Source organism: Cavia porcellus, unplaced genomic scaffold (genome assembly GCF_034190915.1).
Source record: "Cavia porcellus strain 051 isolate PalLab524CR breed Dunkin Hartley unplaced genomic scaffold, mCavPor4.1 scaffold_1, whole genome shotgun sequence".
NCBI lineage: Eukaryota > Metazoa > Chordata > Mammalia > Rodentia > Caviidae > Cavia > Cavia porcellus.
Window position 1 is genome coordinate 212,467,461 of NW_026947484.1, and position 22,507 is coordinate 212,489,967.

At 43.4% G+C, this 22,507-nt stretch overlaps 1 protein-coding gene and 1 non-coding gene across 2 annotated transcripts; both read left to right on the forward strand.

Annotated features, from left to right (window-relative positions):
• The first annotated feature begins 13 nt into the window (after positions 1-13).
• Positions 14-22,293, forward strand: Atp6v1e2 (ATPase H+ transporting V1 subunit E2). The gene is made up of 4 exons (XM_003473066.5): positions 14-960; positions 15,913-16,581; positions 17,460-17,640; positions 21,324-22,293. The coding sequence occupies exon 4, from the start codon at positions 21,466-21,468 to the stop codon at positions 22,144-22,146; it is 681 nt and encodes a 226-aa protein (XP_003473114.1). The 5' UTR covers positions 14-960; positions 15,913-16,581; positions 17,460-17,640; positions 21,324-21,465; the 3' UTR covers positions 22,147-22,293.
• On the forward strand, positions 3,795-3,931 carry LOC111757790 (small nucleolar RNA SNORA2/SNORA34 family). Its single transcript, XR_002792076.1, has one exon. It is a non-coding gene; the product is annotated as a small nucleolar RNA SNORA2/SNORA34 family (small nucleolar RNA).
• Positions 22,294-22,507: the final 214 nt, after the last annotated feature.

Consider the following 22,507-nt stretch of genomic DNA (forward strand, 5'->3'; position numbering starts at 1 on the left):
CGCGGAGCGGGGCGGCGCCAGGGCTCCTCGCGAAAGAGCGCGCCGCGCGGGGAAGCGTCCGCAGGCTCCGGCGGTGACGCAACCGGCGTGCGGAATTAGACCCGTGTAATTACACCCCGCCCACGGGGCTGGAGCTGTCCCCTCGGCCTCCGTGGGCTCCGGAGAACTAGAAATCGGGAAGAAATGAAGGTCGACAGGGGGTTAAAAGGGAGAAGAGCGCGCAGGCCGGTGGGGGGAGAGGTGGCAGTGTCCCTTAGCTGCAAAGCAGCGACTCCTCCGGGTGTATTGCTTCGACCCATCCCCACCCCACGCGTTTCACAGCGTGAGCTTGAATCATATTGCATGAAACTGGTGACTAAGGGAGATAAAGCGTGAGAACCCTTTATCTCCCTTGAGAAGCCTCCCAACCAGCCGGAAAGAGACCTCCGCTGTCCCTGGGCTGGGCCCAGCTACCTGTGCTCCCCCTGGAGGCAACATTCTCTGATGATGGCTGTGAAATCTGATGGTTGATGCACCCTCCTTCTCCAAGGTTGGGAGGCTACCCCTGCTCCTCTGTGGTAAATCTTGGGATCACACTAGGACCAGGTCTGGTTCTAGAGTGTACCGCCACATTGCACGTGGGGCTGGGATGTTGGGCGCTCCAAGTCTCCTCAAGCCCCATCCTGCTAACCCAAAGGAAATCATTTCCGTTTATCGATTTGCAGCAGTGCACAACGCTGTGTTGAGTGTCAGAATAGAGGTCAGTTGAACCCTTGCCCTTAGGTCAGAGGTGAGTAAACTGGTGCTTGGAGAGATGAAGTGGTGTCATTTGGGACACTGTTGGATCTTCATTTCTCCATTCCCAGGTCTCGTTCTCAAACGCTTTGTCTTATTTCCAGTCTCCCAGGAAGATTTCGAGGATTAGTGAAAGTTCCTTGTGGATTCACATTCAGATCCCTTCCTGCTTGTCTATATCTTAGGGTAGGTATTTCATTGGCTGTTATACAATTGTACAGTGACTCTGGGAGATACTTTGTATGTACAAACTGGCAGGTTAAGAAAGGCAGTGCAATGCCTTGAGGTCAGGTCTGGCCTCTTACTCTTAGTGGGGAAATATGTGGAGCATATCCCATTCCTTGTCTGCAGGACCACTTGCTCGGCAGCAATTTACTGGGACTATTAACCTGGGAGGAGTGTCTATTAGAAGTAATTGAGGGCACTGGACCAGGAAAGCTCAATTTGGCCTCAGCTCTAACACAAGTTACCACTGGTAACTTGTGTTAGAGCTGAGGCCAAATTGAGGCCAACTGTTCCTTCTCTGGGCCTTGTTTTTGTTGTCTTATAAGTGTGAGCTCATCTTGCAGGGGGCCCCTGGGTTCAGGATGCTCTGGGAGAAGCCCAGGGAATGTGAATGCGCTCTAAGTGGGAAACTGATGTTGGGTGAATCATGCAGTGGTGACTTCACTGGCGACAGTGACCTCATTCCTTTGGCCCACAGTAATTCCAGACTGCCAAGAATACTGAGGGCTCTGAGCCTGCCCCACCTGGCATGGAAGTGAGGCAGGACAAGGGTATCCAGGATGCCCCCCACATCATCCCCTGGATGCAGACCTCCACAGGAACCTCCCTTTCCCATGGGCACAGTAGATAATGCCCCACATAGTAAAAGAGAAACACACAAAACCCAGTTCTCAAATGCCAGGGATCGGGACAGGAAGCAGCTCTGTTTCTAAGCATCCCACAGGCTCTCTGCTTGCTTTTTTCCTTTTGTTTGAACTGCAAATGTTTAAACAGACACAGGTCTGTCTGTGTGAGAACAGAGAACTTTTCTATGTAACCTTCGCCTCTTCTTTTCTTTACTCTCTCCTTCCTCCTTGTCATTGATCCATTCAGCATTTCATTTAACAAGCATGTATTGAGATCTACTAGAAGCCAGGCTTTATTCTTGAGCAGGGGATGAGGAGCTGGCAAGCTAGTCCCTGGAGGGGGAGTGGAAAGGAACTGATGAGCAAACAGATAATTATTATATAATGTGATCGGCACTGTGGTAAAGAATAAAGAACAGTCTTCTGGAAGCAAAGAGGAGGCGGGATGCATAGCTCTGAGTGTACCAAAGAAAGATTTGCAGAGCAATGTCATTGCCCTTAAGGTTTAAGAGGCTAATAGGAGTAAAGGAAAAATGCCCGAGAAAGACAGAGGACCCTGTACCAAAAACCACACACAGCTTCCTAAGAATGGTGAGCCATCTCAGGTGGACAGAAAGCCAGGAACTGGTTTGTACTGGACTTAGTACCATAAAACACAGCTAGTCCATGGGCTTCTGAAATCCATGGGAAAGCAGTGCCCCACTGGTTGGGCAGTCTTCACTGTTCAGAGACGAAGGGCCAAGGCTGAGGAGGCTTTGGGGGAGAAATCTGCCCTGCACCCTACCCACAAAGGCACAGTCTGGGTTCATTACAATAAGGGTGAGATCTTATCACAGATGTGACTTTTGTTTATCCAACCCTGTGCTCACAGGGGTGCATCCACCCAGAGCAGGACATCTTTAGCTATTTTCCTAAGGATGAAGGCACTATCTACATTAGCAGCCACCCACCAGAGTGAACATGTTGCTATGGTCAGAGTCTTAAATGTCTCCTAAGGCCATATGCTAAAGGCTTGACCACTAGCCTGTCACTACTAGGTGGTGATACAATCTTGAGGTCGGTGGGGATGTGTCCTCCCAGGGGATTTGGCCCCTCCTCTCTCTTTGCTTCCTGGATAGGATGAGATGAACAGACCTCCTGACATGTGCTCCCCCACTCCCTACCATTATGTGCTGCCTCCCCATAACCCCACAGGCAACAAGGCCAAGCAGCCATGGACTCAGACCACTGAAACTGAGCCAACATAAACCTTTCTTCCTTTTAAATTGTTTACCTCAAGTATTTGGTTATAGTAACAAAGCCAACTAACACAGATATGATGAAGGGAAGTGATAAGTATTTGCAGAGAATGTGCTATATCGTGTGGGACCTGGGCACTGACCTGAGTATTCAATACTCATTATGTTGGTATAGGTTTGTGTTTATTTGTTTGTTTGTTTGTTGTTTTGTTTGGTGTTTTGGGGCAATGCTGGGAATTGAATGCAGAGCCTTGCACCTGCTAGGCAGCACTTTGCCTCTGACCTAATCATCAGCCCTGAAGGTCATCTTATTCCATCCCCAAAACAATCATGCAAGGTAAGATTTTTAGAGAACAGAATTGTTGCTTCTGCTTACTGATCTTTCTGACTTCATATTTCTTGTCATGCAGTTTAATTAGAAGGGACCATCTTACACATCCTGCTTTGGTCCTTGCTTATTAGCTCTGGATTCCTACCTGATTCAAGATGAGACAAGCAAAGTCCTTTCCTGAAAATTTTGAAAAATTTGAAAACTATGAGTTTCCTGGTTTTTACTAACCAAACAATAATTTGGGCCTGGAAGTTATTGGCCATTTGGTTTTTGGTCATGCATAAACTAGTCAATCAAAGAAAATGAAGCTAAAGTATAGAGAGAAACAAAGATGGAGAGATGCCACTCACTCACTCCCCAAAAAGAGAAAATAGGCTATTTGTAATTTCTTGATTTTAATTACTCCTGAAACCTTGTGGTACTGCTGTTCTTCAGTTAGACCCCTGAGTTAATAAATCTCTGTCATTAGTAACCAAAGGAATCCTGGCAGTAGCAGTGTGATCACTCTAGCTGAGATAAATGATATGCAAAAAGATTAAAATGCTTGCTCAAAGTGACACAGCCAAGTGGAAGAGCCAAGTTTCAAAGTTACCTATGTTACTGGCCCTGAATCAAGGCCAGCAGCTTCCTGACGCTGTTGGTTTTAACCAGTACCCTAAAGAGATGTTTTTCTATGGTCTGTTGGCCATTTCAGAACTTGGGCAGTGAAATGGTCAATTCATTAGAGAGGAACAGCTTGAAGCAATGCCCCCCCCCACCATGAGTGGCTGTGAGCGTGGCAGGCTCTGGTGGCCCAGGACAGGAGCCTCTGGCGTTTACAGGGACCTGCGCCATGCTGGGACCTGGAGCACGGGGAAACCAAGTAACCCCTCCCCCTGCCTGTTTTGTTTTGTTGAACTTCAATATACATGAAAGTATGGACAGCTATTTTGAAGAGAATGAGAGACTACAACAGCCATTAGTGACTTCCCTATTGTCTGGTTCTGAAGACCTAAATTGCCTTCCTCATTCTGTTTGGATCAGTTTTATACTGTGTTGTTTTGTATGAATTCTCAGTATGTGAAGACATGGACAACTATCTGGAAGAAAACAAGAGATAATATGATAGACAATGAAGATCTCAGGTCGTCTAGCTTTGAAATTTATAAACCTTACATTGCTTTCTTATGTCCTATTTTGTTCTGTTTTGTTGTGTTTAATTTTACCCCCTTTAAAAATAAAATAAAATAACCAAAGTTACCTATCTTCAGAGATCACACTCTGCCATGTTTTACACTGACAAGGTATCAAAAGTTTTTGAGTAGTAAAATGACAGGTTCAGGTCTATCATTTGAGAAGTTTACTTTGGGACTGGAATATGGATTTGGAGGCTAAGAGAATTAAGATAGAGAGTGGGGTTCAGCAGAATTTAGATGACAAAATCTATTGGGATGCATAACACTGTTTTTATTGCCCTGTACCACACTGTCCAACAGAGTTGTTCAATTGAGAAAAAGTCTTAGACTTCCTATGATTAGATCAACATAGTTTATCCCCTAGGCAAATATGGTGCCAACCTAAGGCCACATGGTTGTTGCCTTAGGCTTGGGCTGCCTAATCTGTCCCTAAAACCATCATGGTGACAAAGGCTTGGAATATTCTAATTGGACCTATCAGCCCTTCCCACTCAAATATGAAGGTTCACACCTACCAGAGTCTGTGATTTCTGCACTTGGGTAGCAGGTATGGGAGGGAGTCTGTGTTGGAGAGACTACCAGCAATATCTGTTACATCCTGAGTATCGCCCGCCAGTCAGTGTTCCTAGCTACAATGGACATAAAGAATTTGAGGGGAGAGGTGCATGTCAAACAGGGGAGGATGGAGGAGGATCCTTATCAAATCTATGATTTGTTCCACATGTTAGCCAGTTGCTCTGTGTATACAGAAGCCCATGCTTACTCCAAATTACTTATCCCCGGTCTGGTTCTTCTGCCTCTCTGAAACTCCTTGTTAGGAATTATCAGTAAGGAGGTAAAATAATCATTCCTCTTTTTCCCTGGTGCTGCTCTGCTCTCCCATGATGTTCCTTTCCTCCATACATGCCCTGTATCTTCAGACTGTGGCCTCTTCCCTCTCCAGTCTGTCTTGCCATTCAGAATCCTCTGGACGACTGTCTCAGTTACCTTCTCATTGCTGACACTCTAAGTTAAAGGAGGAACAGTTTATTTCTGCTTACAGTTTGTCGAGGTTTCAGTCCACAGTTAGCGGACGGACTCCAAGGCAGGGTGGAATGGCAGAGGGCGTTGCAATGAAACGGTTCATGGTGGGCAGAAGGGAGAAACGTAGTGAGACAGCAAGTGATGACACCAGCATCACACACCGTAGATCCTGCCAGCACCCCGAAAGGCCCCAGTCAGGACCTTGAGGCTTTGGAGGGCCATCTAGGCACAAGCCATAACAACTGCCTTCACTCTGTTGTGCCATTTGCTGGACTTACTTACCTTTTCCTTCCCACTAATGCTCCCTATAAACATTCTTTTCTCTTTGGGTTTAGATGTGACATACAATGCATAATATTTTGTGCCAAGACATTAATGACTTAAATATTGCAACAGTTTCTTAAAGGTCAGTTGCCCCTAACAGGATAATTAAGAAATAATTAATTGCCTATTTGGTTTTAGTTTCCAATTAGAATGTATCTACATCCATTTTCCTACTTCACGACCTCCCTGAAGCCCAGATGTGTGCCTAAGCCTCTGAGAATTTTGGCTTAAGTACCTTTGATAATGTTTTGTCATCTTTATTTCTGTCTTCTTCAACCTCAATTTGAAAATCGAGTAATGCTTTTTCTCTTTGTTCAGAGTGGTTTTAGTCTGTTTTGTATTGTTTAATTCCAACATGCATGAAGGTATGGACAGCTATTTTGAAGAGAACAAGAGATATTATGGTAGCCACTGTAGATCTCCTGTTGTCTTGCTTTGAAATCTGTGTCATTTACATTGTTTTCTTCTAATCTGCTTTATTCTGTTTTGTTATGTTTAGTTTTACTCTCTTTAAAATAAAATAATTGAGTTCCTGGTTCAGAAGTGATATCCATATGCATGGGCTGTGTAGAGGTTGATGGCAGCGATGGTACCAGAAGTGGTTTCTTGCCAGAATAAGTTCCCAAGGCATGTGTTGGACACCATTCCTGTCTTGAGCAGCCTCTGTAGTCCTCCCACAGTCTGCAAGCTCCCTGTGATTCTTTTAAGGTTCTTTTTCTGTGTAACTGGTCTCAGACAGCTTCTGCTGCTTGCACCAGCCTACTGAGGAGTTGGAGAAGTATATCAGTATATTAAATATGCTTCATGTGCAAAGATTACATGCTAGACATACATTCCTCATACAGGCAACTCAAACATTGTACAAGAGATATGAAATCACAGTGCTCAGATATTGGATAGCGTGTATCACAGGATTATGGTTCCTGATAAAAGAGAACAGATGAGGCAAGCCTTCAATCACCCCGATTTCCTAGGGGCCTGCTTTCTGAACAGAAGTACACTGAGAATGAACCCAGAGAGAGCACATGGTCTTGCTCAGCTCAGGAGGTCACTGGGGGAGATTTTAAAGTCAAATTATCATGAATGAAAGAATATTACAGCAAAATATCACCCCCAGTCTGTTGCTGAGTACTTCATTTCCTTAGTATACTGGGCAGTATTTCACATGACAAGGCATAGAACTACCAAGCAGTTTTGTAGCAATTGGCACCCAGAACTCACAAAGTGCTGGGAGATGCGATATTTTAACCAGTCAATGTAAAAAGACCTTGCTAAACGCCTGGAGAATTTAGTAGATACCACTCGAGGGGTATGCTTGAAGTTAGTCTGGGAGTACAGATAACACTACACATCCCCCAACACAATTTATAAATAAACCTTAGAAAAAGCAAGATTATTTACTACAGCCACAACTGCCAGTTGAATTAAATCCTTTATTTTCAAAGGACAACAACATAGACATCTGTTATGTTTTAGATTTAAAAATATTTCCCAAAAGCCACATGTATTTGGTGAATGATTGAATCATGGGGGCCACAAGTCCACAGCTGAATGTGCTGTTCGGAGATGGGGCTTAGGTGGGAGAGGCAGGCCCGTGGGAGTGTGACATGGAAGGGTGTATCTCCCTCTGTCGCTCCGTCCTTCACTCTCTGCTTCCTGGAAGCTGTGACATCAACAGCTACCTTCTGCAAGACCCCTTCACCATCCCCTTCATGCCTTGAAGCCTATGGACTGAAACTTCTAAAACCATGAACACTTGTATCAAGTTTTGTGTCTCAGTAGTAAGGAAAATAATTAAGAGAACATCCAACATCATGAAATTAAGAATGTTAAGAATTAACTGACATGCAAATAAGTAGGAAAATATAACCCCAAGTCAGAAGAAATCATAGTCCATAGAAATAAACCAGGATAGAACAAAGATAATAAAGTTAGCAGATGGAAATTTAAAAAGAAATTTAAAATATTTACAGGGTTATAAAGAAAAGCACAAACTTAGTGAGGAAGGAAAGAAAGATGTTTACAAAGAGGCAAATGGGGCTAGAGATTTAGCTCAGTGGCCAAGTGCCTGTCTGGCAAGTGCGAAGTCATGAGTTTGTTTTCTGGTACAAAAAAAAAAAAAAAAAGCAAGTGGAACTTGTAGAGCTGACAAATATAACACTTGAAGTGAATATTTCAGTAGTTAAAGGTTTAAGAGCACTTTGGACATTGTAGAAGATGTCTCTGACATTGAAGACATAGCAATAGGAACCATCCAAGCCAAGGGACCTGCCAAGAGAAACATACACACATGCACACACAGAAACACAGAGTCCCAAAGATCTGTAAGACAATACTAAAGGATTTAGTGTATATACCCAATTGGAGTACTAGAAAAGGCCTAAGGGTAATTATTTGAAGATACAATGGTTAAAACCATGTGACAAGCCCAGCACTGGCCTGGAAAATTAACTATACCCCCACAGCCTGACCACCATCGGGGGAGCACTGGTGAACCACTGCCCCAGCCTCTCCACCACTCCAGGAACTCTGGATCAGAAGAAACCAGGTGCTAGTCCAGTCCACTACACTGTGGGACTGGCATCCAATGCAGGAAGCACCCGGGATGCAGCAATGGGCTGATTTGGAGAAACACTGGAAAATGTCAAGAGAAAGGAGCAAAATATAATCTCAGACCCCAGCCCACAAAGAACAAGTTCAGGAGATGCAGACACAAAAGAAACTAGAAGTCACATGCCTGGAATTTCTGAAAAGATAACAATAAATAAAGAAGCAACCAATGTCTTGTATTGTTTGGTTAATTTTACATGCTTATGTCTGATGATTTGGACAGCTATTTTGAAGACAATGAGGCGTTATGATAGCTATTGTTAATTTCCTATTATCTTGTTTTGAGTTTTCATTGTTTCATTTTGATTTGATTTGATTTTTTTATTTGATTTTATTGTCTGATACTATGAGCAGCTTTTTTTGAAGATAACAAGATATATTATGGCAGCATTGTTGACTTTCTATTATCTTGTTTGAAGTCTTGTACCACTTTCATTGTTTTGTTTTGGTTGACTTTATTCTGCTTTATTTTGTTTGGTTTTATTCTCTTTAAAGTAAAATAAAATAAAAAATAAAACCATGTAACATTGAGTGAAATTATAAAGATCCTAGAAGCCCAACACCCAAAGCAGTAAAAATACAAAGTTAATAATCAAATAAGTACTTGATAACTAAATCATCCAAACCAGTAATACATACAGAAAAATTAAAGACAGAAAGAGAAAAAATATATGCCCTTGGGAGAAATGTAAGAATAATTGCAGTCTTCTCATCAGAAACAATGCAAACTAGGACTTAGTAGAAATCTCTCCCCCATCCCAAAACTGGGAATTGAATTCAGGGAGCACAGAACTACAGTTCTAGATTGTTAAAAAAAAAACTGTTTTGGAGTTAAATGTGTTGCTCGTATGCAGCAAATTGTTGGGTCTTGTTTCTTGATCCATGCTGCTAGTCTGTTTATTTTTACTTATCTTTTAATTTTATTTATTTTTAAAATTTTATTTTAAAGATGATAAAATCAAGGGGAATAAAACAGAATAAAACCAATCAAAACAAGCCAGTGCAAGCAATACAGGACTTCAAAATATTACAAAATTAATAATAGTTACCATGATGTCTTCTGCTCTCTTCAAAATAGTTGCAAATACCTTTAGACAAACACAGAACAGAATAGAATAGAATAGAAAGAATTAAAAACAAAACAATGACTGCAATAAAGGACTTCAAAACAAGCCAATAGTAAATCCAGAATTGCTACCATATATATCTTGCCATCCTCAAAATAGCTGCTCATGCCACTGGATTTAACATAATCAAACAAAATAAAAGAGAACAAAATACAACCCAACAAAGGAATGAAAATGATACAGGACTTCAAAACAAGACAATAGAGAATCAACAATAGCTGCAACCCTCAGAAGGAGTTTCCTCCTAGATACACACTGCGTACCGCTATCCCCTGAACCAATGATCAGACCACTGGCCCCAGACCTGTAAGGTCAGTGAAACACCAAAGCACCACAGGCATCCATTTGTATTTCACCTCCATACTATCATCCATAGCTGTGTTTCTGTGGATCAGGCAGTCACTTGTGGAGGGGGAGCATGTACTTCTTGTTTGCCAGCCTGTGCACCAGAAGGAGCTGGGGTCTGGATGTCCTCAGTTCACCAGCAGACCACGCATAGCAGTGGTTCCCAGAGGGGGCTTGTTTCCTGGTGTGGCCTTGTTCTCTCCCTGCAGTCCACAAATGATGATGACTCACAGGGAGGGGCTTGGATCTCAGTCTGTTTCTTTTGATTGGTGAATTAAAACCATTCACATTGATGGTTATAACTGAAACATATTGGCTTATCTTTATTTTATATATATATATTTTTTAATTTTTAATTTTTTTGCTGTTAGTTCCTTGTTTCTTCCCTCTGTTTAATTGCTTGCCTTTCCTGGTGGCTTCTTTCTATTGGTGTCCTTGGAATTGTGCACATTATTATCTCTTTCTAGAATATTTTGTAGAGCTGGTTTGGTGGTCATGAATTTCTTTAGTTGTTCTTGTCATAGAAGTATCTTATTTCTCCACTAATTCTGAAAGATAATTTTTCAGGATATATCAATCTGAGTTGCAAGTTATTTTCTTTCAGGACTTGGAAAATTTCATGCAAGCTCTCCTTGACTTAAGGGATGTGTGCTGAGAAGTCTGCTGTGGTTCTGATGAGCTTTCCTTTATTGATGATTTGTTTCTTTTCTAACAGTTTTTAATAGTCTGTTCTTATGCTGAATACTACAATCTTGCTGAATCTATGCTGAATTTCTACAATCTTGATTATTGTATATCTTGCTGTAGATTTATTTTGGTCATGGGTAACTGGAGTTCTATATGCCTCACTTATTCACATCTCAAGTTCTCTTTGCATGCTTGGGAATTTTCTGCCATTACTTCTGTGAACAGGTTTTTTTTTTTTTTTTTAATGTCATTTGTGCTTATTCCTGCTTTTTCACGTTCAATCAATCTTACATAGTTCTTTTTGCAGCATTTTGCAGCTGTTGGATTGTTTTTTCCATTGTTCCCTTGCTATTTTTCAGAGATTTTAGCCAGGTGGTTGCACACGCCTGTAATCCCAGCACTTGGAAAGCTGACACATGAGAATTGCTTCAAATTCAAGGCCAGCCTGGGCTACTTAGTGCATTCAAGACCAGTTTGAACCCTGTCTCAAAAAGACAAAAAGACAGACAGAAAGAAAGAAAGAAAGAAAGAAAGAAAGAAAGAAAGAAAGAAAGAAGAAAGAAAGAAAAAACAGATCTTTCTTTTTTGTGATTGCTTGCTGAGATCCTGTCTTCTAGGTCTGCTATTCTGTCTTCACTTTTGTTTATGTGATTTTGCAAACTTTCAATGGAATTTTTAATTTCCTGGATATCTGTTTTAATCCATTTTATGGATTCCATTTCTTTCTTATATTGGGCATTCATCATTTTCCTGTGATCCTCTGGGTTTTTTTGTTTGTTTTTTAGTTTTTGATTTTTAAAATTCTATTTTTATACTACATTTGCTGCACAAGTCCTCTATTATAGTTTTTTTTCTCTCTCTCTTCTCTAACCTGGGAGATTATAGTAGATAGTATTATTACTAGTACAGAGTCTTTCCTAGGAAATGTCACATGAACAGTAACATACAACATGTGACTTTTTTTATTCTCCTTTCTATAACAACACTGATTGTCTGGGGTCATAACCATCATATTAGTTCAGTACCACAGGACTGGGTGGTGAGCCAAATAGATAACAACATGTGACATATTCATAACGAACACATTCACAGACACATAATGCAAATTGGTGGTTGCCATAGTTAAGGGTAGAGAGGTAGGAGGGGGATATGGGGATCACCTACTTAATGAATATGCAGTTTCTTTTGGGGATGATAAAATGTTTGGAATCTAGAGAGAGGTGGTGAATGTACTAAATGCAATGAATTATTCACCTTAAAATGGTTAATTTTATGTTATCGTGAAATTCACCTCAATTTCAAAAATTGTACCATTGTCCACAAAAAGAGTCAGGAAAAGTGCTAAAAAGCAATAAAGAGCAGTTGGGACAACTGGAAAACAAATAGCAAGGTGATAGATTTAAACCCAGGCATATTGATAATGATGTCATGTATGATGCCACAGGGCAGGGTGCAGGACATGTCCCTGCATCCTAGGCGGGTTGTGAGAACCTCTGTGTTCGAGGACTTCAAAGGTGAAATCTGTCTGATCTCTGAATGGGAGCTGTGAAGAGAAGAGGATGGTGGTTCTGGGTTCCCGAGGGGTTTCTGACCTACTCAGAGAGAGTGGCAATCAAGAGACATGACCACCCCACCTGCACCAGCATCCGCACACTGAGAACAGACTTGAAAGTTCTCTCTGCTTCTGTTCAACTCCTTCTCTTCTGGAGCTACTTGACCTATCATATGCTCCAAAGACCCCAAGAACCCTGGTCCCAGCAGGGGAGAGTGCTCTGGCTATAGGTGTTAGGAGGCTGAGCATCTGTACCCTGGAGATGTGGGACACTTGGGTCCTGCTCTGAGTGTTCCTGAGACCTAAAGGTAAAGTGGGGATTTCAAGCACATGCCATAGGGCCAGGGCCAACCTTTAATCCCTTCCCAACAATGTGAGCAAATACATTGTAAAAATACTGAAATAACTTCCTTTTGCTCAGCAGATACTCCTACTCAGAGCTCTCAGCTGCCCAGTCATCCCAGGCCTTTCCCTGATCATTCTGACCTCCTGATTTAACATCTAAAACATTAAGACTTTCGGGGGCTCTCACCTCACCCTGACCTAGAGGAATGTGGTTCCAGGTAGGACAGGAATCAAGTCCACACTGTCTAGGGTGGAAGAGGTCTGGGCCTCGGTATTGTTTGCCATCAGAGACAGAGCTGGAGATTACTGGCTTTTCTCTTGGGGGAAGCTGCCCAAGAAACTTTAAGCTATGCAAATTAGAAGCAAATTGCTTCTGGGTAGAACCCCGCAGTTTTAAAGTAATCTGCCAGCAGATGTTTTCGTGTTTTTTTTTTTTTTTTAATATAGTAAAATCCAACAAAACAAAACAGGACAAGGCCAATCAAAACAAAGCAGCAAAATTGGTACAGAACTTCAAAGCAGGATATTAGGAAAACCAAATAGCTACCATAGTATATCTTGCAGATGTTTTCGAAAGAGAAGTTATGTTGTAAATTCTTCATGTAAATTATTTTGGCAGAAATGTGTGCTTCCTTACATAGTTTTATCTTTACCTGTTTGCTTCCTGCAGATATTAGCCTTCCTAGGCTGGGACCAACCCTGCTTCGCCCTGGCATGGAGTTCTTAGACTACCTTTAATGCCAGCACCAAATCAAGGCAAAGCTTTCCAGGCATTTCTGATATTCTCTCTAGGTATCTTTTTTTTACTTCCCATCCAAATGAATTCCTCCCCCTCCCCCTTTTTTTCCAGCTTGTTCCCCAGAGGGCAGGATGCTTAGTTTCTGCTTACCTCATGCTCACCTGGAGCCTACCAGTTCTGCCTTGCAAGCAACACACCTGTGGTCATCAACCTTAACGGCCCTGTGCCAAAGCTCTTTCTTCCATTCCCAAACCCACATCTCTTGTCCCAGGCTCCATCCCTGCAATCTCCATCTGGTTTATAGTTGGCTTCTCTTGCCTCTACCACTGCCAGGCATGAACCAGGGTTTCATCAAATTACAGCCCTGCTCAAAAGCGAGGCTTTTCAGCTGTTCCTCAGACAAAGGATTACTATCAAGAACATACAAAGAATTCAAGAAAGTCAGTCCTCCCTGATTTAAAGACCCAGTCCAAAAATGGGCATCTGAGCTGAACATACACTTCTCAGATGAAGAAATACAAACAGCAAATAAATACATGAATAATGTTCAACATCACTGGTCACTTGAAAGATGTAAATTAAAACAACACTGAGATGCCACTTCACCCTGGAAAGAATGGATATTATCAAGAAATCAACCAATAACAAATGCTGGCAGGTCTGTGAGGAAAAAAGAAACCCTTCTCCACTGTTGGTGGGAGTGCAGACTGGTGCAACCACTGTGGAAATCAGTGTGGAGATTCCTCAAAAAACTAGGACTAAAAGTCTCATTCAATCCAGCTATTCCTCTTCTTAGTATCTTTCCAGAAGAATTAAAAACATTATATCACAGCAATATGTACCCATATTTATAGCAGCACAATTTATAATAGCTAGATCTTGGAGACAACCTAAATGCCCATTGACTGAGGAATGGATAAAAAAGATGGGGTATTTTTATACAATGGAATACTGTGCAACTATAAAGAAGGATAAACTTGGGGCTTTTATAGGTAAATGAATGCAACTTGAGACCATACTCATACGTGAAATCAGACACATACTGTAAACATCATATTGTCTCACTAGTGTGAGAAGCTGAAACACTGTATGTATATGCATAGACATATATAATATGTATATATAGTTACCCCATAATTATTGTTTTGAAATTTTATTTTTTTCTCTTTAAAATAAAATAGATTTGAAAAAAACAATTGAAAACAGAAGGGAAAAAAGTGTAGCTTTTTGCCTAGTGCCCCAACTGTCAGTTAAACACTGCCAAATGTCCCCAGTCAAACCAAACCCCGCTAAACCCAGTGGCCCCCTCCACCAGCCTACCACTGTGACTTTGCCCACAGCAGTCTCTTCATCTACTTGGCCTCTCTCTCTCTCTCTCTGCTTATGAAAATGTCCATCTGCAAAGCGAGTCTTTATTCCTCCCTCCCTGATGGACTCCTCACGCACAGGAGCCCACTTTCCAGCTGAAGGCTGCTTCACCTCTGTCCTGTCTCACATGCCCTCAGCCCATACCACTGTGAGAGCAGCGGGTACATTTCCATCTGTCTAACTCAGTACTCTCTCTCTCCAGAAATCCCAGGCATTGCAACTCAGTAAAGACTCGAGTTATTCTTTCCTTTTTGAGTAAACTCTTCTTAATGAAAACCACCAGTGCTCTGCCTTTCCCAGGTGACTCTCCTGCAAATTAAAATTGGTGCAAATTAAAATTTGGGCAGATACTTTGTATCTGCCCAAAACCTTGTTTCCTTGTCTGAATTCTCCTACATTGCCGAGTACCCTTTCCTTCACTTTACCCCTAGTCCCTCACTGGTATTTGACTGTTATCAGTGGGACACCTCAGACCACCCACCCAAAGATTTAATTGTTGGTGGAGTAATATTTGATAAACAAGACATGATGAGCTTGGGTTGGGAGGGCTGGGGTTGGATCCTGTGATTCCTAGGCTTGTATCTGCCTTGTTCTCTACTGCTTGTCTCTCTTGCCTGTCCAGTACTTCCCATACTGTCCAACAAATATGTGTTGAAAGACAAAAAGGGGGATGCACCTTTCCACTTACTTAATACTGTGCCTGAAATCCCCAAAAGGATTTCCTAGATTTCTTCATCCAGGAAGTGATGCCTTGTGCTCCAGGCTCTGGAGTGCCCCATGCCTTCCTGGTGCCCCAGTCCTGAAACGTCTAGAGGCCCCAGTCTGGGGCCACTTCCCTTTTGGGCCCGCGTGGGGCGCCTACATCCTACAGGGCTGACCTCAGAGTCTTAAAACCCCGCTGGCGTGAAGCACAGTTGCTTTGCTCCAGGGTCTGAGTAGAGATCCTGGCTGGGCCAGCAAAGTCACTTTGCCCACCAAGCACTCCTGCCTCCTCCTGCCTCTTCCTCCCACCCATGGTGTGCGGATTCCATACTTTCCCCGAATGCTTACAGCTTCACATGGGCTGGGGCCTAAAGAAAAACTGCACTTCCTCTAGGGACCCTCCTGCACCCACAAATACAAAATCATCAGATTTGAAACATCTCTGACAAGGTCACAGGGAGGGGGAGGGGCATGGAGCTGTTGGCAATATTACTGCTCTTGACCTGGGTAGTGGTTAGAAGATATTTTTGCCTCGTAATAATTCTTTAAACCGCACATTTACATCCTGTGCACTTGTCTGAATGTGCATTAATTTTCACTATAAAAGAGCTAAAAACACAAAAAGGAGAAAGTTCTCTTACCACTCCTAAATGCTTAATCCAATGTGTCCAGTAACTATTTGCTCTAACCCTCGCTGAAGAGGCTCGTTCTTGCTCTCCAGGCATTTCAGAGGAAGAAAACGTGATTGGAGCAACAGTCTACCTCTGAATCTAGTCTGGAAAACAGGCCGTCCTGTCATCATCTCCACTGGGAATCCAGAGGCTCAGGATGTGGTGGGGTTTGAGCGGGCCTGAAAAGAAGGGTGGGATTTAGCAGCGGAGGGGAGCAGAGCAGGCCCTTTCAGCTGAGAGAACAGTGTGTGCAGAAGCTGGTAAGTGGATCTGGGTTGATGTGCTTGGGAGACGGTGAAATGCGTCTGGTGCTGGACAGATGGTGGGAGGTGAGTCCGACTCCCTGGAATGCTACCTGCCCTCCCCAGTCCCACACACAGCAGGGGATGGGTGCCACTTTCATGCAAGCCTGCCTTGGCTGAGCAGAGGGGTCTGAGCTCTCATGCAAGAGCAGACATGTGTTTCTTGGTTTGTTTTGTTGTTTTGCTCAAGCGACAGGCCCATGTGGACTTGTAATCCCCATCCCAGACAGCCTGGAAGTTCCATCTGCCAGATGCATTACGCGCAGCACACGCATTCCTGCGAAGATATTTGCTGTAGCCCTGACTTTGAACCCTGCCCCACCCTGCAGCTGCCTTGGAGTCCAGCACTAAGAGATTGTTAAGAAGAAGGGGTGAGGAACGGGCATGAGGATCCAGGTCTGCAGAAGCTGGCATGGGGTATGAAGTTACTCCACTCCACTCCCAGTCAGTGGTCCTGGGGTTTAGGAATTTCACCCAGCATCTCCAAAGCGTATGGCTAGTGTCTGAGACTGTGGGCAAAGATGCCATGATGCGTGGGGGTTAGGGTATCTCTGAGTTCCAGGGAGGACTGCTGAATTTCAAAGGCAAGACTAGAGTAACTTAGGTAGTCAGTGCACACGAAGAGAGTCTGTGATGAGAAATAAATGAGACCCAAAACAGAGAAGAGTTAGTAACAATAACAGCAGTCATAATGCAGATGACAGCTACCAAGCATGAAGGCTAGCTCTGTTCCTAGGTCAACAGTCACTTCTTCCACTTAACCCTCACGATAATCCCTTGATGTAGATGCTATTATTATTTCCATTCTGCAGATGAGGAAACTGAGTCTTTGAGGGCCGGTCTGCCCTGGTCAGTGCAGAACGAGGTATCCCAGCAGGCTGACTCTGGAGCCCACAGTGGGAGCTGGTGGTGCCCACTCACACCCTGCCTGGGCACAGAGAGGTGCTGTCTCTCTCAGACTGGAGCGTGACAGCCCCTGTGTCAGGCATGACCCCCCCTAAAGACCATCTGCTGACTTTTACTTGTGCTAATTTCTCATTAAACCACCTCCAGATTTGGCTTCCCGGGCCACTCATATTCAGGGAAAGGAGGCCATGAACTGCCAGCATGACAGCTGTAGTTTTCATTAGTAAATTAATAAACTGCCTGCTGGGGTCCACACATGTCTTTTTAAATGAGCCCACCCTGGAGTGGAGCCCACTGTGAGCCAACTTAATTGAGATTCTCAGTGTGCAGGCAAGTGGCTGGCCTTGGCCCAGGTGCCAGCGAAATCTCTCTTGTCCTTCTCTTGGCAGACGTGGCCAGCTGTCCCCAGGGACAGCCTGACTTTATGGATTCAGGCTGCCTGGTCAGACGGCGAGGGTCGTCTGTACAAGAAGGGAGCGACAGTGCCAGGTTCCGGGGTGTGTTCCAAATTCCACATTCTGTGTGCAGACTCCCGGCGCCACAGCGAAGGCGGGCCTTGGCAGGACACTGGTGAGTTCAGCTAGAGTATTTTTTCCTTCATGCACTTAACCTGTGGCTTCCTGCATCTTGTGCTTTGTCTGCGTTCAGTCCACGGTGGCCCCCCAAAGCTAGTGATCAGAGGGTGACTCAGGCAGCTATTTATTTTTTTGAAAACCACTTAATTGAGCTGTTGTTTAGAAAGAGAATGTTTTGCTCTTTTTACAAAAATATAGGTTTTTTTTAAGTGCAAAGTAAAACAATGGGAATAAATGGGTGAGCGTTTTGTGTTGTGTAGTGTTGTGTTTGTCCCACTGTGGTGTGTAAGGCTGAACTGCAGGACTTGCTCTTTGTCATGAGCTCTGGATTGTTTTCTATGACGCTCAGTGAGTGGGACCTCTTCGTGGACAGAATTCGTGTGTGTTAAAGACACACCATCAAATCGGTCTTCTTCATAAGTGTTCAGATGTACAGTCCAGAATGTGCATGGTGTTGTGCGGGGCAGCTCTGGAACGTTTTCATCTTGCATGGCGGAGACTCCACACACCCAAAACAGAGCAGTTACCCTGGTCCCCCGTCCCCGCACCCTTGACGACCATCTTTCCGTTTTCTGCTTCTATGACTGTGATTACTTCAAATCCTCCAAAAAGGGGAATATGCAGTGTTTGTCCTTTCATAACTGTCTTATTTCTCTTAGCACAGTAGCCTCAAGATTCACCCATGTTGTAACATGTGGTAAAATTTCCTGTCTTTATGAGGCTGAGCACTATATACATATGATATTTTCTTACCCAGTTATCCTTCAATGAACATTTAGGTTGTTTCCAACTCTTGTCTGTTGTGAAAGCAATAAATATGGGTATGCAAATCTCTCTTAGAGATCCTGTTTTCAATTCTTTTGGTAAATAGGCAGAAGTGGTAATTCTATCTTTAATTTTTGGAGGAACTTCCATACTGTTTTCCATAGTGGCTATACCATTTTATCTTCCCACTAACAATGTACAGGGGATCCAGTTTCTAGAAATCCTCACCAATACTTGTAATTTCTTTCTTTCTTTCTTTCTTTTTTTGGTCTTTTTGAGACAGGGTCTCACTATGCACTTCAGGCTTGCCTTGAGCTCACTTGGTAGCCCAGGCTGGTCTCCAACTTGCAACAATCTTCCTGACTCAGCCTCCTGAGTACTGGGATTTCAGGAGTGCACCACCACAACCGACATAATTTTTTTCTTTTATAATGGCCATCCTAACAGATATGGGATAATATCTCATTGTAATTTGGATTTACATTTCCCTAATAATTAGTCATATTGAAGATTTTTCCATATATCTGTTGGTCACTTGTAATATTCTTTGGAAGATATGTCCACTCAGGCCCTTTGCCCATATGTAGTTTGCATTTTTTTCCCACTCCAAAATTTGCTTTTTCTCTCTGATAATGGTACCTTTGAAACATAGAGAACTTTAATTTGATATAATACTATTTGTCTCTATTTACTTTTTCTCTTGGAGTCATATCCAAGGAATCATTGGTCTTAGCTATGTGTATTAGGATTGAACTCAAGGTCCTCAGACTGAGCCCTTTTTTATTATTTTTTATTTTGTGGTAATGTCTTGTTAAATCGTTAAGTTGCCTGAGCTTGGTGCAAATTTGTGATTCTCCTGCCTCAGCCTCCCCAAACCCTGAGATTACAGGCGTCTGACATCATCCCTGTTATTTCCCCTCCCTCCTTCCTCCTCTCCCTTCCCTTGCCTTTCCCAGCCTGTCCTCCAGCTCCTGTGCTCAAGCAACCCTTAGCCCTCCTGAGTAGCTGGGACTACAGGCCCGCTTTCATTTTCAAAGGACAGTTTTGCTGGATATAATATTCTTTGTTCGAAGTTGCTCCCCTGCCGCCTCCTCTTCTCCTGGTCATTGTTCTGTACTTTGAATATGTCACTCCACTCCCTCCTGGTCTGCAAAATTTCTGGTGAGGAACTCACAGCTGGTCTCACAGACCTCCTTGATACGTAATGAGGCTCTTCTCTTCCTGCTGTCCAATGTCTCTCTTTCTTTTTGACTTTTGACAATTTGCTTATGTTGTTGTGAGGACCTCTCTTTGTCCATCTTAGCTGGGCTCTGTTGGACTTCTGGAAGGTAAATATCCATTTACTCCCTGGATTTGGGAAGTTTGAGGCCATCATTTGTTCGAAAGCTTTCTGTTTTTTTCTCTTGCCCCTGTCCTTCTGAGACTTCCATCGTGCAGATGCTGCTTCTCTTAATGGTGTCCCCTAAATCCCTTAGGCTTTTTTTTCACTCTGTGTCATTCTTTTTTATTTTTTTCTCCTTTAGCTGGTGTCTTAGCTACTTTTCTTGCTACTGAGACAAAATACTTGACACTCAAAGTTAAAGGAAGAAAGATTTTATTTCAGCTCACAGTTCAGTCCATCGTCAGCTGGCTTTAAGGCAGGGTGGCATGGCGGAGGGGCATCACAGAGGAGAAACAGTCCATGGCAAAGCAGGCAGGAGGCGGTGTAGGAGCGGCAGCAGGCCGGCCTTTCCTCTCCCCTTTATATTCCATCTAGACCATGAGATGTTAATTGGTGCCACCCATACCCAGGGTGGGGCTTCCAATATCTGTACCCAGGACCGTGCTAAACCTATTTAGTTACCACACACACACCTTTAATCCCAGTATCACACACCCCAGATGCAGCCATCTCTAAAAAGCTCTACCTATGAGCACGAGGGGACATCTAGATACAGTCATAATGAATGGATAACTTCAAGTGACCTGCCTTGAAGTGTACTGATTCTTTCTTGTGCTTGGTTAAATCTGTCTATGTGGTCCTCTTAACAAATTTTAAAATTCAGGTATTGTGTTCTTCTGTTCCAAAATTTGTGTGACTCTTTTCATATCCCCTGTTGCGTGTACGTGCGTGCGTGTGTATCTGTATATAACTCTGTACGGTGTGTGCAGTGCCGGGGATTGAGCCCAGAATCATCATGCTAGGCAAGTGCTCTGCCGCCTACCACCTTTTTTTTTTTTTTTAAGTACTAGGAATCGAACTCAGAACTTTGCACTTACCAGGCAGGTGCTGTGCTGCAGGGTTATATCTCTGGCCCCTCTGCCATTTTTTCAAAATATGAATTCCCAAGTGATACTGGCAGAAATTCTGATGGCAGCAGATATAGGTAGAACCCTGAAAGTTGTATTTCTTAAAGGTTCCTCAGGTGACTCAGATGTATACACAGGTATAAAATCATTCCCAGTAAATTCTGCTCTTAGTCCCTTTCACCTCTCAGCTTTCTCCAAAATGCTATTATCTGCCTAGTGTGTTCCCCTCTGTATCATCTGAAGGTTCTTGAAATCCTCCTGCCTCCAAGCAGCCTTCCTGAATCGAATGCTGTCTGACCACAGTTTCTTGTGGCTCTTTCCAGGCCGCTCTGCCTCAGCTGTGTCTGTTCTTTCCATTGATATATTACTTAGTTATTTCCATCCCACTGGCTACTGTCTGAGTCCATCCCTGCCTGGAGAATTTGCTAAGTAAGTCTGCTCTAACGCCCCCAAGTCTGCTGTAACTACTCTGAGTGTAGTGGGTACAGCCCTCTGGAGACCCAGGTGAAGCCTCTCTTTTCTGAAGGGGTAACCTCAGACAAATTCCTTTCCCTCTCTAGACCTCAGTTTGCTCATCTGTAAAATGAGAGTAATGGATATGATCTCTGTGATTCTTCTCTCTAGACTCTGACTTTCTCTCCCCTTACCTCGTGTACTGTCCAACTGAGGAAGAAGAACTTTGAAGACATTTGTGAAGCTCTGCCTTCCCTCAAATAAACCAACAGGTCCACCAGCTCTCCCACCACCCCCCTCTCTGAGAAAAGCCATGGCTCTAACTGATGCTGATGTGCAGAAGCAGATTAAGCACATGATGGCTTTCATTGAGCAGGAAGCCAATGAAAAGGCAGAGGAAATAGACGCTAAGGCTGAGGAGGAGTTCAACATCGAGAAAGGACGCCTTGTACAGTCCCAGCGACTCAAGATTATGGAGTATTATGAGAAGAAGGAGAAGCAGATAGAACAGCAGAAGAAAATCCAGCTGTCCACCATGAGGAACCAGGCGAGGCTGAAAGTCCTGACAGCCCGAGACGACCTCATCTCAGAACTGCTCAGTGAGGCAAAGCTGAGACTCAGTAGAATTGTGGCCAACACAGTTGTGTACCAGAAGCTGCTGGATCAACTGGTGCTCCAGGGTCTGCTCCGACTGCTGGAGCCGATGATGATCGTGCGGTGCAGGCCTCAGGACTGCTTCCTAGTGCAGGCTGCAGTGCAAAAAGCTATTCCTGAGTACATGATGGCCTCCCAAAAGCAGGTGCTGGTCCAGATTGACCATGAAACACACCTGCCTAGATATGCAGCTGGAGGTGTGGAGATCTACAGTGGCAATCAGATGATAAAGGTTTCCAATACCCTGGAGAGTCGACTTGAGCTCTCTGCCCGGCAAAAGATGCCAGAAATACGAACGGCTTTGTTTGGAGCTAATGCCAACAGAAAGTTCTTTATATGAGACATTGGAAAGAGAAGCCGGAAAGTAAACTGCTAAATCATAAAGAGTCTTGAATTGTTTGGGCAAAGGAAATTGGTAATGCTTCTCTTCTTTGAAAGCCCTATTATTGTCCTATCTTTTTTCATGAAATAAAGGTTTAGCTCTGAATAGCTAAGGCATTATATTTTGTTAACTTTCCAGTAAAGCTCAGATTAATGTTCAGAAACCAAGTTCCAGGTCATTCACTCGTAGAGAGCATCTGGGCCATTTTGTGGTCTGGGAATCAGGGAGCGAAGCTGTCTTTTGTTAGTGCAGCCTTGGAATGAATTGGGTTCTTGACCTGTAGGCTTGTGTGCGCTCAGTTTCTCTAAGTTATGCATGC

Excerpts from the sequence above, each read along its gene's own strand:
- Atp6v1e2 (XM_003473066.5), top strand. The coding sequence starts at position 21,466 with ATGGCTCTAACTGATGCTGATGTGCAGAAGCAGATTAAGCACATGATG.